The sequence below is a fragment of the Rhinatrema bivittatum genome, chromosome 3 (assembly GCF_901001135.1).
Source record: "Rhinatrema bivittatum chromosome 3, aRhiBiv1.1, whole genome shotgun sequence".
NCBI classification, from domain to species: domain Eukaryota; kingdom Metazoa; phylum Chordata; class Amphibia; order Gymnophiona; family Rhinatrematidae; genus Rhinatrema; species Rhinatrema bivittatum.
This window is the reverse complement of record NC_042617.1, coordinates 421,627,280-421,643,796: the sequence shown is the minus strand read 5'-3', so window position 1 is coordinate 421,643,796 and position 16,517 is coordinate 421,627,280. Positions and strand designations below refer to the sequence as shown.

The 16,517-nt window shown below is 40.6% G+C and overlaps 1 protein-coding gene across 1 annotated transcript in view; it reads right to left on the bottom strand.

Moving 5' to 3' along the window:
- The window catches only part of CSMD1 (CUB and Sushi multiple domains 1), a 4,035,193-nt gene that overhangs the window by 2,711,080 nt on the left and 1,307,596 nt on the right, over nt 1-16,517 (bottom strand). Inside the window, 1 exon segment of the mRNA XM_029596871.1 lies at nt 12,602-12,809. Coding sequence (XP_029452731.1) covers nt 12,602-12,809 — 208 coding nt within the window.

The following is a 16,517-nucleotide window of genomic DNA, read 5'->3' as shown; positions in this document are numbered from 1 at the left end:
GAAGCCTAGTGATGCCAGCAATGGTAAGGCTGTGTTGTTTCCTACTTCAATTGTTTCTTCGCCATTATTGTCTACCATGAAACAACATGTAGAGCTAAACCCTCCAAATAAACCCACTGTGGTAATGATGGACTCCCTATGGGAATTGATGGCCCATCAAAAGGCTGTATGAATCAGATATCACAAATTTCTTCTAGGTTGGAAATAGTAACTCAAGATCACGATAAAAGATCAAGCAACAGTCAGATAGAATGCAATTGCTTGAAACTCAAATGAAAGAAATGCAGAGAGTTCAGTCATGATTCAGGACTGTGCTACCTTAAATAGAAAAACAGAGCTAGCGGTGAACCAGCTGAGAAGGCTCAATTTAAGTGTTACGTCCATTGGTCTTCGATGACTTCACTTCGCTTGTTGCACCCCTATCTCGGCTCCTCCCGCTTACCTGGGCAAGATGGCTACTGCAGCATCATCAAGCCGACTTCTCTGGTGTCTCCTCCCAGGTACTTCTCTGGTGTCTCCTCCCAGGTACTTGCTAGGGTGTGTGCACAACCCATGTCTAAGTACACCCAGTGGCATGAACCTCGAGAGCTTTCCCTCATCTGACGTCACACCAATCCAGGTATATCTACTTCTGAAGATTGCTAGCTCATTGAGTTGGAAAAGGCTCGAATAGACTCGAACTGTTCCTGTCTGTGCTTCTCTGCCGCTTCCCTGCTGCCTGCAGGAAGCTTTCCTTCTGCCCTTCAGGGTTTTGCTACTAACTTGGGTACCCACTTCTCAGGGGCCCTCTGTTCTATTTTCAGGTGCCATTCAGGGAACAGGTACTCGCTCCTCGAGGGCCTGCTCTCCCTGCCTCAGTGCCTGTACCTACGAGAACTATCTGGTGGAATCACATCCATAACAGCTAACACCGAGTGAATACTCTAATATCTCATCTGTCTCATCCACAGTAACTCTTGCTACAGAACCTCCTGATGTCACCTAGGAGAGAAGGGCTCCCTCTGCTGAGGTCCCTGAGACTACAACTCACCACTGTCACCTGGTGACTATCTTCAAGCTGTATAATAAAAGAGTTCAATTCTGGTGTTTTGTGTACAAGAGTGTAGCCCAGTGCTGTGGCTCCTCACAGGGCTCCTCCCCATGGGTGTGGTCATCTCCACAGCATCCAAGGACCCACTAAAACATACATAATAACAACATTAAGGTTGTAAAACTTTCCCAAAATATTAGGAGAGCAACCAAGATTAACTCTGCGAAGATACTTGAATGAAATAGTAAAGGTTCCCTTTGAAACTATTCCAGCATTTTCCACACTACACTCGGTCGAGAAAAGGGATGACTCAAAATCAAATGGACTTGGGGAATCTAACTGATTTTTTAGAATCATCAGCAGTGGAGATTTTCGAGAGAGCAACCTTATTGATTTCCTTCATTTATGAACAAGACATAGGGGTGATAATGAAGAACTATTTCCAAAACATGGGGGAAAAATGTATGGCCAATTTGTCCAGATCTTTCCTGATCTGGCAAGAAACATGCAGGGGAAGAGGAAGGGTTTCCTGACTCTACAACAGGAAACTAAAGAGATGGGGGCTACAGACCAACTCAGATATCCCTGTAAATGTATCATCAAATACAATAGTAATACTTAAGTATTTACAATGCCTGAACAACTGAAGGTGTGGCTCCATTCCCATAAAAGGGCTATATTAGCATCTTTGCCTATTGAAGGTCCAGTAACCTAGTATTAGTAAAAAAGGTATTACAAATGCAAGCTAAGGGCATTTTCTTTATGTTTAGTCTAAAAATAAAAAGAGCAATCAAGCTTCCTTAATTTCTAGGTACCCACCCCCCTACACTAATAATTGGGGAATAAAGAAAGAATTGTTTCTTGAAATATTTGTATGTTATGGAATGAATATGTTATTGTTTCTTATCTTTTCTGTACAATGATGGAAATGCTTTGTAATTATTAAAAAATCAATAAATTAAAAATTTAAAAAATATATCAAAAGTAACAAAAAATAAACAGCTAAAAAAAAAAAAATGGCCTCCAGTGGACCAAAATGGACTTTTCAAGCCCAAACACTGCTTAAACCCGGGCCTGGCACTAGGCCTAGCTCCAATGCCTGGACTGAATACTAAGACCCGGGCTTGGGCTATGATCCATTCTCGAGGACAGTCCAGAGTGGGCCAAGGTCATGTCCTTAATAAGTGCAGGAGCCAGGGAACTCCTACCATGGTCCCCTTGTTACTCCTTTCCAACTCCAATGGGACTGGAAACAATTCCCAGTTCTTCCTGCTCACAATTTTGTTGCTTGCAAAATGGTGTCACCCAACAGGGAATAGCACCAAAGTGATTTAATTTCTGTGCCTTCCTCCAGTGTGGCCGATACCACATTTCTATGGTCATACAATAAAATGGCACTGGCCAAACTGGAGGAAGGCACAAAAATGATGTCAATTTGGTACCATCCCCAAATGGGCAAAGCCATTTTTAAAGTGCTAGTATATGGGCAAAATAAATTTTGCATCACCTCTGCATCCATTGTTGGAACTGGGAAGATTTAAAAAAGGAAGTGGACAGTTGTTGGGTACTATTACTTATTAAGGACCTTACCCCGGCTTTCTTTGACCCAAGCCTAGGTTTTAGTGCTAACCCCAATCTGGTACTATTCCAGGATAGGCCACAGGCACCAGGATAGGCTGTTATCACTGGGTGCGGTCTGAGTCTAGACTGTGGTGCCTGTTTTAATTTTTTTTACATGCAACAAATACACAAAACTTTTCTGATACTTTTGTATTTTCAATGGAGGTTATTTTCAGTTCATTCCTTTTGGAATAAATAGTAAATGGCCTGATTTTTTTTAATGTTTTCCATTAATTAAAAATGAATACACATCTCTAATGTAAATTCCTTGAGTGATGGGGAAAAGTATAGCTGGGGATATACTATCTGCTACCTGTCCAGGATGATGAAACAGATAGTGAAATGCTAACAGAAGCTAGGAAAGCTAACAAATTAGGCAACACAATAATAATGGGAGTTTTCAACTTGCCAAATACTGAATGGGTAAACGTCTTGACAGGACATGGAGGAAGGTAAATTTTCTAGATGCAAGAATTCACAGTTTCATGGTACATCTGGTCCTGGAGCCAATGGAAAGGGGGTGGGGGGTGCTTCTCTCGATCTGATCCTCACTACGATGCAGGATCTGCTGCAAGAGGTAATGGTGCTTGCTAATAGTGATCATAGCCCAATCAAATTTAACTTAATCACTAAAGGGAGGGCATTAATAAAAACTATTCTGGTAGCATTTAACTTTAAATATCTAGACAATGAGAAAAAAAGATTAGTTAGAAAAAGAACTAACAGAAGAAATTATAAAGGTTTAAAGTTTGCATGAGGCATGGACACTATTTAAAAACATCATCTTAGAAGCCCAGACAAGATGTATTCTATGCATTAGTAAAGGTAAAAAGAAGATCAAGCAGCTGCCAGCAAGATTTAATGATGTGGTGAAAGAAACTATTAAAGCCAAAAATACATGCTTCAAAAACTTTACGGTGGCTCCAAATCAAATGAAAAAGTAGGAAAGAACATAAGCACTAGTAGATTAGATGTAATGAAGCAAGCCAAGTGAATTTGAAAAGAAGCTTGACAGAAATGCAAAATTGTTAAATGAAAATTTCTGTAAATATATTTGCAGCAGGACAATGATATGGGATTCAACTAGATTGCTAGATGTCCAAGGGGTAAAAGGGACACTCAAGGAAATCCAGGCCATAGCAACAATACTAAATTATTTGCTTTGGTCTTTACTTAGGAAGATATCAGAGAGATTCCTGTGCCAGAAACATTCTTTGATGGTGATGATTCAGAGGAACTGAAGCAAATCGCAGTGAACCTGGAAGATGAAACAGAGTAAACTGACAAACTAAAGATTAACAATTCACCAGGTCTGAATATTATAGACTCTGGAGTTCTGAAAGAGCTAAAAAATGAAATTGCAGACTTATTAGAGGTAATATTGAAATTCTCATTCAAATCAGCTGCAGTACTTGAGGATTGGAGTGTGGCCAAATTAACACCCATTTTTAAAAATGCTTCTGGGTAATCTGGAAAACTATAGATCAGTGTGATGTTCATCAGAAGAGTGGACCCTTAGTGCTGTGCTGTGGTTGATGCTGCCTAGTGGGCATGCCCATTAGGTCCACACCAACAACTGGCAGAGGTGCTCTGTGGGAGGACTGACTGGGGGTTCACTATATCAGCTGCCTCCCCCACAGGTTAAGCCCTTGTGGCTGGCAGGCCTTTTGTGGGTCCCTAGTGCAGTCCAAAGGCAAGAGTCCAAAGCTGACCATAGGTCAGGGTAAGCAACAGACAGAGCAAAGTTCGGTCCAGAGTGAGGGGTCAGGTCCAGGCAGTGTGCAAGGGAGGTTTGGGTCCAAGCCAGGATCAGTATCCAGGAAGTCAAGCCAAGGAGACAAGGAAAAGAGAACAAAACAGACATGATAAAGACAGGACACAATGGAGGCATGGACAAGGTAAGGAAACAAGATAGGGAAGAAACAGGCAAGGCAAGGAAAAACCACACAACTAGCAACATGCACTGGGATACAAGGTACACCAAGGTACCTGATGCTGAGGCAAGGTAGAAGTGCCCCAGAAGCCTTAAATAGAGCTGAGGCTAGGTGAGGTCGTCAGTGGGTGCTGTGTCTCTTCCCGCTAAGGGCCATTTAATTGTGTAGGCATCGGGTGCACTGCATTCATGCCTAGGAGAACAGCTGAGAAAGGCAGGTGATGGCAATGTCCTACTGCATGGCTCGGTGGCATCCTGCAGCAAAGTTTATTGGTGTCAGGGGTAAGTGTGGTAGCTCACAGGGCTGTCCCACAAGCAACCAAATGTGACAATCAGTGAGCTTGACATTAATACCAGGTAAAATGGTAGAAGCTAATCTAAAGAACAAAATTATTGGTCATCTGGATAGACATAGATTATTGAGGAAGAACCAACATGCATTTAGAAAAGGGAAACCTTGTCTTATAAATCTGTTTCCTATATTGAAGGAGTTAATAAACATGTAGAAAAGAGTTATTCAGTTGAGATAATATAAGTGGATTTTCAGAAGGCATATGACAAAGTCTCTTATGAGATACTCATCAGCAAATTGAAGAATCATTGGATAGAATAATATGGGGTAGATTTTTAAAAAAAGCGCGTTCGCATACTTTTGTTGGCGCACCAGGCGCAAACAAAAGTACGCTGGATTTTATAAGATACGCGCGTAGCCGCGCATATCATAAAATCCTGGATCGGTGCGTGCAAGGCTGCCAATTTTGGGCAGCCGGCACGCGCCGAGCCGCGCACCCTGCCTCCGTTCCCTCCGAGGCCGTTCCGAAATCGAAGCGGCCTCGGAGGGAACTTTCTTTCACCCTCCCCTCACCTTCCCCTCCATTCCCCTACCTAACCCACCCCCCCGGCCCTATCTAACCCCCCCTACCTTTATCCATGGATTTACGCCTCCCGGAGGGAGACGTAAATCCACGCGCACCGAGACCCGACCCGGGGGCGGTTCCGGAGGGCGCGGCCACGCCCCCGGAACGCCCTGGGCCGAAACCACGCCCCCAGGCCCGCCCCCAAAACGCTGTGTCCCTCCCCCAAAATGTTGTGTCGTTCGGCCCCACCCCGACACGCCCTCGACACGCCCCCTTCAGAAAACCCCGGGACCTACGAGCGTTTACTTAGGTAATAGCCACTGCTATTAATTGCATCAGTAGCATGGGATCTTCTTGGTGTTTGGGTACTTGCCAGGTTCTTATGGCCTGGTTTAGCCTCTGTTGGAAACAGGATGCTGGGCTGGATGCACCCTTGGTCTGACTCAGCATGGCAATTTCTTAAGTTCTTATGAATTCAAGAAAGCATGGAACATAAGAATATAAAAACATAAGAAGTTGACATACTGGGTCAGACCAAGGGTGCATCCAGCCCAGCATCCTGTCTCCAACAGTGGCTAATCCAGGCCACAAGAACCTGGCAAGTACCCAAACACTAACAGGTAGATTTTCAAAATGTTGTGTGCAAAAAAAACAGGAGTTACGCGTGTGGCCGGGCCCTGCACACGCCACGTACATTTTCAAAGGGGCCCAGCCATGCGCGTAATTCCCATTATGCACAGACGTGCCGGGCCGAAGAAAAGGGGCGGTCCGAGGGGGAGAGGTGCAGCTGGAGATGGCCGGTACATAGAGGATTTCTGAGGGAGTGGAAGGGATTGTTAAGCTCAATAGTTGGTGTGAATGGAAAGACTAGATAGGCTGGAATGCTCATTTTTCTGCCATCATGTTTCTAAAATTAGGGATGTGCATTTGTTCAGGATGAATTAAGAAATTTCATTGAAATTGCCTAATTCATCCTGGTTCAGGGACCCTGAAACCCGAACTAATCTTTCCTGAAATTTCGGTAAAAATAAAATTTCAGGTTAGTGCTCGCTAATATTTTATATTAGCGAGCATATTGTTTATTATTGTTTATTTATGTTTTATTATGTTTTCTCAAATTAACTATGTTCAATGTAAACCGCTAAATGTTCAATGTAAACCACAAAATGAAGCGATAGTTACGGTTCCTTAGCGATAGTTTTGGTTCCTTGTAAACCGGGGTGATATGTATACTATACAGGAACCCCGGTATATAAATTCTTTAAATAAATAAATAAATAAATAATAGGGATGTGAATCGTTTTTTGACGATTTAAAAAAATTGTCAGATAATTTTTAAATCGTCAAAAATCATTAGAGTCGCGATACAATAGAAATTCCCCTGATTTATCGTGAAAAATCATAAATCGGGGGAGGGTGAGAAAACCGGCACACCAAAACAACCCCTAAACCCACCCAAACCCTTTAAAACAAATCCCCCACCCTGCCGAACCCCCCCAAAATGTTTTAAATTCCCTGGTGGTCCAGTGGGGGGAGGGGGGTCCCGGCGCGATCTCCCGCTCTCGGGCCATCGGCACCATTTTGGCTGCCACTAATATAAATGGCGCAGATTGCCCGATAAAAAAACCCCCACCCAACCCTTTAAAATTACACTCTTAGCCTCCCCCACTCTCCCGACCCCCCCAAAAAAACCTTTTACACATACCTGGTGGTCCAGGGGGGCCGCGGGCAGTGATCTCCTGTTCCCAGGCCATCAGCTGCACTAAAAAAAATGGCGCCGATGGCCCTTTGCCCTTACCATGTGTCAGGGCAAAGGTAGCGCCGGCAGCATTTTGAATATTGGCAATACGGCCCGAGTGCCGGAGATCACTCCCGGACTCCCGCTGGACCCCAGGTACTTTTGGCCAGCTTGGGGGGGGCCTCCTGACCCCCATAAGACTTGCCAAAAGTCCAGTGGGGGTCTGGGAGCGACCTCCTGCACTCGGGCCGTATTGCCAGTATTCAAAATGGCGCCGGCGCTACCTTTGCCCTCACTATGTCATAGAGGCCGACGGTCGGCCCCTGAGACTAATGTGCTTCTTTGCTGATTTTAAAAAGCATGTATATTCTCTCAGTAAAACTGTATGCACCAATAGCAGGTGCAATTGTCTGTAGTTTTGCTGGGATAATTTTCTAAGGGTACTTACGTATATATAAGTTAGCTTTGAAAATTTGTGTAAATTATGTGCATATTTGCTCGCTAATTTAACATCATGTTAAAATTACCTCCATAATCTGCTGCAACTGGTGTGAAAATTACTCCCAGGGACGGTAACTTTCTAATGGGCATACGGGTACACATATACATGTGTATAGGGGTGCACAGCCAGATACATGGCAATTTTATATCCTGCATGCCCATATGCTCGCTTGTTATAAAATAGCCCTGGCACATGGACGTGTGCCCCTAATTTTACAAGTGTGCATGAACAGCCGCATGATGTCGACTTTGAGCCATGCAAGTGAGGGAATTGTATAAACAGGCGTGCTATGACCAGTTTTATCAGTTCATCCACTAGTTTGTCAAGTCTACAGCTAGACCCTCCAACCCCCCTGGTTTTTTTTTTTTAGCCTGCACTCCCCCTAATTAACCTAGACTCATCAAACACCTCTGAGATGCCTGGAAATGGTTTTATTGAAACTTATACCTCCTCCATAGCAGAAGTAACTTTATATTCTATTATATCTGGATGCACACCCAGGCGCATAGGTACTTGTGTGCCCATCTCTTGGCCCTGTTCTGGTACCCTATCCACACCATACTCACATTCCATTTTTTTTTGCCCGATGCAAGATATTCATTCATCAGGACTTGTATGCACATGTGGGTGCCTTATAAAATTGGGTAGACATGTGCATGTGCTACATGTGAGCACAAATCCTGATTTTGGCATGCGCCCAGCTTTTACAATTCACCTTAAAGTGAGAAAAAACATTTTAGTGCATCTAGCTCTAAGTTTCCATAAATGAATGCATAGTACTTGGTCTCATTTTCAGAAATAATTTTCGCAGTAACTGGTTATGCCAAAATCCTTTTTAATTTAGAACCCACTATATTACCCAATGGCATAGAATGAAGAAAAAGGAAAATATTACTATTATTATGATTATTACTGCATTAATGCATTCTTGATTAATCCCATATCCTATAAATATGCTGTAGATGTACATCTCACTATATATGTTTTTGACATGGTCTTATTCTTTACAGTTGTTGCTATATGTTTTGTTGCGTTTTCTCTGCTTAAATATTTACCAGGAAGATGCATGCTGGTTTACTTTATTTCTTCAAATGAACTAATACATTTGCAACCATAGCCAAGGCCTGTGGAGAATTTCCCTTTTGCATTTTTACTGGTTATCCTTTTGTATCTATATTATTTTTCCATTCTTTGTTTCAATGATTTTACTCTATGTTTATGGTGCTGACCTCTTGTTATATTTCCTCTTTACTAAGAATGCTTTCCTTCCTGTTACACACGCTGGGGTAGATTTCATAAACTTGCGCAAATGCGTACTCTTGTTCGCGCACTAGGCGCGAACAAGAATACGCGGGATTTCAATAGATACACGCGTAGCCGCACATATCCATTAAAATCCGGGGTCGGCGTGTGCAAGGCTGCCCAAAATCAGCAGCCTGCGCGTGTCGAGCTGCGCAGCCTGCCTCCGTTCCCTCCGAGGCCGCTCCAAAATCGGAGCGGCCTCGGAGGGAACTTTCCTTCCGCCTCCCCCCACCTTCCCCTCCCTTCCCCTACCTAACCCACCCCCCCAGCCCTATCTAAACCCCTCCCCCCCTAACTCTGTCGCAAAAGTTATGCCTGCTCGAGGCAGACATAACTTTGCGCGCACTGGGCCGGCTGCCAAGCACCATGTTCCGGTCCGGGGGCTGGTCCGGAGGCCGCGACCATGCCCCCGGAAAGCCCCCGGGCCAAAACAACGCCTGCATGCCACCCCCGGATGACGCGCCGGCCACGTCACGCCCCCCCCAACACGCCCCCTGATGACGTGCGGATTGCGACACACCCCCCGACACGTCCCCCCAGGAAAGCCCAGGACTTACGCGTGTCCCGGGGCTTTGCGCGTGCCAGAAGTCTATGCAACATAGGCTCAGCGTGCGCAGGGGGTGTTTGGGCTAGGTTTTCAGGGGGTACACGCGTATCTTACGTGCGTACCCCTTTGAAAATCTGGCCCATAATATTTTATATGTTTTATCTGTTAACCGTTATGAAATAATGATTCTCACATGGAATGACAGCATATAAAACACTTCAATAAATAGATAAACAAATAGTTTATGTCTGCTCCAAATTCACCAAGTATCCACTTATGACCTTTTCTAGACACACTTTCATGAAACTGGCTGCTGTTTCATATGCATTAAACAACAGGCCTCCAGAATTCTATATATATATTCTATCACACATTTATTCTCTGACTTTCCTTCATTAATCTTTTTGAAAATACATTTTCTTCACTTTCCTTTCCTTAAACTTTGTTTTAAAGAAGTCTGTTGGATTTAAATGCACTAGAAAAAAAGTGGTAACTTGTCAGGTACACAACAGTGGTGTAGGGGAGGATCTTAAAGTCAAAGGACAAAACCCAACATCCACATATAATGAAAAATAGATAATTTATAGACCTTCATAATAGGCACTATTGGCCTGAACCTGAACGGCCTTCATTTGCCTTCTGCTTAATAATCGGTCTAATCCATTAGTATGACTATGCTCGCTATCTTTCATACATTTGTAACTTTTTCAAGTAAAACAACTTATCTTTCAAGATGATATGAAGAAGTCATTTTTAGAATGCTGGCGACGTGATTGAAAGCACCTCGACACGGTCCTTGTTTGGAATAAGAATTCGGTACCTGGGTGTGTTCACTGTGATCATACACGGTTTGAACATTCAAGATAGCCTATAAGTCCAATGTCATATGTCTTCAAAGGTTCATATCTTATTTTGTAAGACATATGGCAATGGACTTACAGAATATCTCAATCGTCTGAACTGTGTACAATCCAGAGAACAGCCCCTGGTGCAGAATTCTTATTCAAAACATGGACCGTGTCGAGGTGCTTTCAATCATGTTGCTAGCATTCTACAAATGACTTCTTGATATCATTTTGAAAGATAAGCGGTTTTTACTTGAAAAAATAAAAAAATAAAAAAATATCAAGCACAGTCACACTAATGGACTAAACCAATGATTAAGCTAAAGGCAAATGAAGGCCATTCAGGTTCAGGCCAGTAGTACCTATGATGAAGGTCTATAAATTACCTAGTTTTCATTAAATATGTATGTATGTATATGTTTAATATGTATAAATAAATATGTATATATATAAAACTGTTAAATAAATAAATAAATAAAATGTGTTAAATTTTCAGACATATGCACCTTTTACATATGTAAAACCAAGGTTAACCCACTAAATTCTGTACTAAGTACATTTTAGAAGGCTACGTGTATGTGCATACTTTCACAATACACAGACTGTTTGGAGCAAAGAAAATATTAAAAAAGGTGCATGTTAGGCTGTATGCATTTATGTATTTATTTAAAATTTATTGTATTTCACTTATACTGGAATATCCATTCTAAGCAGATACCAGCCAAACATACATAAATATAATTCATGAAAACAAAATTACAAGATCATACAAACATTCAGACAGACATAAATAACATAGTACAATAAATACTAAAATCTAAAAATCACCCAACTGAAAGAAGAATAAATACAGTGGACTTTAACCATAAGCTTACACAAATAGGTACATCATCAGATTTTTTCAAAAGGCTTTAAGGTCACATATTCCACGCCACTTATCAAACAAATCATTTCATAAAGAAGGCCCAACCACATAAAAGGCACAGTGAGTACCCTGCAAACACAGAAGGGAGCTATCCTCAAAGTGTAATGCCTAGGGAAGTTTATATGGGATAAGAAGGTCACTATAATGAGGGACATTCCCTATTAAGAGACTTAAAAACTAATAGAATCAGCTTGAACTTAACCTTCTAGTTTATAGGCAGCTAGTGAATTTGCTTTAAAACAGGCGTTATATGGTCCTTCAAGGGGAAAAGTATGATAAGGCATATGTATTCATGCCATCACTTTAGGTGGTATAAGTATTATAACTGGCATATTTTTAGCCTATAACAACTTAATATTCAAAAATAATGTTTTCTGGTACCTTGTGTGTGAAACTCTGCTAGATTTGTGCAGGTTAAAAAATAGGTGCTTAGAGTGAACTGTGGAAGGTTTATCCCATAATACACACATAGAAAAAAACTATCAGACGTAATGGCAGTTATTTACAATAGATACACAATATAGCAAATAAATAGTTATGTAGATGGATAAATTAATGACCTTAATCTACATATTAAAGAAATGCTTGAATAAGTCATATAGTCGCACCTACAGAATATTTCTACTTTATCAACATAACATATAATTCCTATAACTTTCTTATATATATTATATGCATATATCCATTCCATATAATCAAATTAAGCCTGCCTTGTCAATTACATGTTATAAATATGAAACTGAAGAGAGATCACACTTTAAGAAGTTATGCAAGATTTATGGAAAGCCATAAATAAAGCATACTAGTGTTTTATGACTATTAGTAAAAGAGCCAATGGGTTTATTGCCATATGTGATTCTATATACCGGTAATAATTCAATGTGCTCAAGAAGATTCTAAAGGCTATTGAAACTATAATATTAACTGGTATGTTTTAATGCCAAGTTTATTGATGTTTTTTACTTTATTCATTTTGAATAACGTAAAACCACTAATGTTTGGTTGTACATGATAGTCATTTATCAATTAGACCAGGTTTACAAACATAAATCTTCATGCCTATGATATTACTAATGTTCACATTGTTAGCATTAATTACTGTTAGTAATATGGCTTTTCCAACACAATACCTCATAGGTATAGTAGTTCTATCAGAAACTAATTTATGGGCAGAGTAGTCTCATCTTGATACTGTGTCCAAATACCTTTCATTCTATCACAATACCCTTTTTTCCCATTCTTTGATGCTATCAAAAATGAAAAAGCTATAAAACAGAATTATCTGCTTTATAATGTACTTGCCATATTGATGGTGCTTCAGTTCCGCTGATCTCTAAGAAATCATATCCTTCCTCTAGCTGGAAGTCTGTGAAGACCAACGCAATGGTATCTCCAGGTTCAGCAAGGATGGTCCATGTGCAGTCAGCATTATTCTCATATTCAGAAGGAAAGTGGGGGCTAGAAATGGTTCCACTAGTCCCACGTAAGGTTCCACCACAAGCTCCTTCAGCTAAAAAAAACCAAAATCAATTAGTAGATGCAGTGCAAGTATAAGCTTTTATTGAAAATAAAAATACAAAGGACAGCAAATACAATATCAGGTGCTGCATGAAAAAGTGAGTATTCTCAGCACCAGTTGGCATCAGAGTCTTGAGAACATTTGCAAGTGACAATTCTGATTGTTTGGTGCTGTTTCATTTCAGCATACTTTCACAGACCCACAGAAATCAGATTTCAAGAGTATGGTGATCTTTTGTTTGTAAGGACTTAGTATAAATCTTCCTGAATATTTCTCTTCAAGCTTTTTAAGGTTGATGTATATTGCCTTAAAGTTTTTGGAATGCCACATTACTTTTGCAGAAAGGAAAACTGGTAGAAAAAGTCTCCTTCCATTATTTCATCATTAAAGGGCAAATTTTAAAAGCCCTACGTGTGGCAAATCTGGGAGATATGCGTGTGACTGGGCTGCAAACTGACTGCGTGAATTTTAAGAGGCCCACAGTCACGTGTGTATGTCCCGGTACATGCATTGGAAAGGATTTTGAAAAAAGGGGGGGGGGGGGCTGAGGGCAGATATGGGCTTCAGCGTGGGCAGGGCATGGGTGGGCTGGGACAGTTCCATTATATCAGAATCACGTGCAAGGCGCGCTGGGATCCAACGACCACAGAAGTTGCTGCTGCTGCTATGGACTGTGGGTAAGTTGTAAAATAAAAAAAATTAGGGTATTCAGCAGGGTTTTGGGAGTTGGGGCTATTAGGGTAAAAGGAAGGAAGGTTAGGTAGGGGGCTTAGGAAGTCCACTCCTTTACAAGGGTGAATCGGTAGGGAACAAGGAAATAGGCCCTAATGTGTCACCACACGTATCTAGTAAAATTCCCTCACTTACACGTGTGAGATGGCATTTGAAAATAGAGGGCACATCGATATAAAATCATGTGTGCATATGCGCACTGGTAGAGGATTTTATAATATGCGTGCATAGATGCGTGCATGTTATAAAACTGGCGTGTCCATATGTGCATGCTGTGAAACGCATGCACATGTGCGCCAATGCGCGACTCTTAAAATCTACCTTCTACCTTTTAGTGTTAACTCTAGTTCCTCTCATTAGAGACTAAATTTCAAAACATCAAACTAAGGAAAGATTTCATTAGCTCCTTGACCTTCAAGTAAAATGAAAGAGTTAATAATAATAGAAATGTCTTCTGAGACTTTATCCAGTTGATTAAATTATTGCTTTGGTATTGATTTTCTATCTTCTCAGAGGCCAGGTTTCTCTGAATATTGAACTTATTATTAGTAATAATAGCAATAAGAATGCTTACAGCATTATCCTCATTTAACTTTCACAAACAAGTTAGAATTGCAAACAAGTTGTGCTTCAAATTGCTTAAAACCTAAATGGAATTCATTGTACACTTATTTGAAAGATAAATAAGGACAAAAATATACTTATTGATAATATAGTGAATCCTCGATTCTTTGCAAACCCAGTTCTACTTTTTTCTTAAGTTATCATGTTGAGGGTACTCTACTTTAAAATAATACTGCCCTCTACTGGCTACAACATTAGAAAATCTGGCAACATTTATAGGTTCACTGTGTTTTTCATTCTTATTGTAAGCTTCATATGTTTTTGCTGAATCAGTTAACACAGAGAGTCATATAAATCTTATAAAATATGTAGTACATTTTCTGGAAGTTCCTAAATGCAAATGAGCATGTATATTTGAAAGCCTACATAGAAAAAGATTATTTTCAGTCACAAGGTACCCATGCATATTGAGTTTGAAAATCAGATTTTGAAGTGAATAAATGTACATTAGCACAGTTAGATGAAGTAAAATGTGCACATTATGAAAGCACATATGCAGTTTTAGGTGGCTGAAAATTCACATACTCCCACATAAACCTGACTTACAATAGTTAACACCATTTTTACCATTGCAACCGTCAATTAAGTCTTTGAATATTTAGCCCATATGTAAAATATATTTAATAATTATACTTTTTAAGGGTAATTTTCTAACAGTCCATGTAGGGCTGAAGTATGTGGACTTTAGTTCTAATTTTCAAAACTCACGCACATAAGTCTGGTTTGAAAATCTGCGGGACCGCTTGTACCTTAGCATGGCATAGATGCACATTTTCACCTGCTAGAGAGAAGGTGTAAATGTCCATGTAAACATTTATGCATATGCTTTCAAAAGTCAAAAATATGTGCATAAATGATCTCAGTGCCCAACTCTGCCCCTGTGAGCACTTTTTTTCAATACACAACAACATATGCAAAATTGCTTCTACGTGTACTTTTATGAGTACAACTCCTGGGATAGCTCTCAAGAAGCCCATTTACATTTGTAAATGATTTTTTTAAATGACCTTATTAATCTAATGATGAAAAAAACATTAATTGAAACTGAAATATTCTATAATACTGAGCAAATTCAAAGCTTAACAAAAGACTTCTTCCCTTTACAATTAAACCAAAGAGTTAGCTAGACTTACAGGAGAATATTTTTAAATGTATGTAGTTGGTGTTTGGAATTATTTTGCCTAAGTCTGACAACTCTGGCTAAGCATGTAATTAGGGTTGCCAACTGGCTCCAGATTTTCAGGACATATTGATCCTGGTTTTACCCCATTGCATGCTGGGGTTATTCAAATTTCCCTATTGCATTCCCTATGAAAAGCAAGACTATAAGTATTTTTCCTGAAAATCTGGAGCCAGTTAGCAACCCTAGATGTAATCAGAAGCTAGGCCTTGATGAATTTGGTGTTCTCACACTTACACACATTACACAACTTTAACAACCGGGAAAGCAGAAGAGGTTAAAAAAAACAAAACAAAACAGAGGTGCAGAATCACAAGAAAGCCAGTTATTTTGGGAAACCACCTGCATTTCTCAAAACATGGTTTAAGATGGGCAGATGGAAAGGATGGTGTAACTGAGGGAGAGAAGATTTTTGCAGTCCTGAACAACCAGAAGCAAATGAGCCATGCTGCTCTTTGGGCTCTTGTATCAACAGAGAGAAGGGAGTATGGCATTGATTTATTATTGTAACTAACTACTGACTTTGTTCTGTGTATTTGTGTAATACCTTTACTGTATTGCCTTCTGCTGGGCATATAATAAAACACTGCTATTCTGGAATCTATTGTGTGTTGACACAGAGTGTAGTGATTGTGTGTGTGTGGTACTTTGAGCTTAACAGCTCCTGTAGGAGGTAGTGGGGATTTGAAATATGCTGGTTTAGGTTTTATGTTTACAGTAGTAGGTCTCTCCCATGGGGCTATGTGTTTAGGGGAATATTAGCCCTGTTTGAGTTTCTAAGTAGGGAATTCCCCCAGGGAAGGGGCTCTGGGGCATTCTAATCTTGTATTTTGCTGCAAGTACAGTGAAGCAGTAACAGTTGGGCATCTAAAATTGAAGTTAAATACAAAGATTATGGGATCAATATAAAAAAGGTATTTGACCCATTTGGGCAGCGTTATCATGGCCACATTAAAAGCAGACCAGCTATAGTCTAATGCCCCTTTTCTCAAGTCTTTCTGGCAGAGCTTCTTGTAGCATGTCACATCCTAGGGTCTGGTTGAAACCACTTGCACTTTCTGTAGCCCTTTTATAGACCTTGCACCAGCATTTCCTGTGAGCACTGACTGATGATGTCATCCCAGCTTTGGTATATAATAAAGCTCATTTCCACTAGCTAGTGC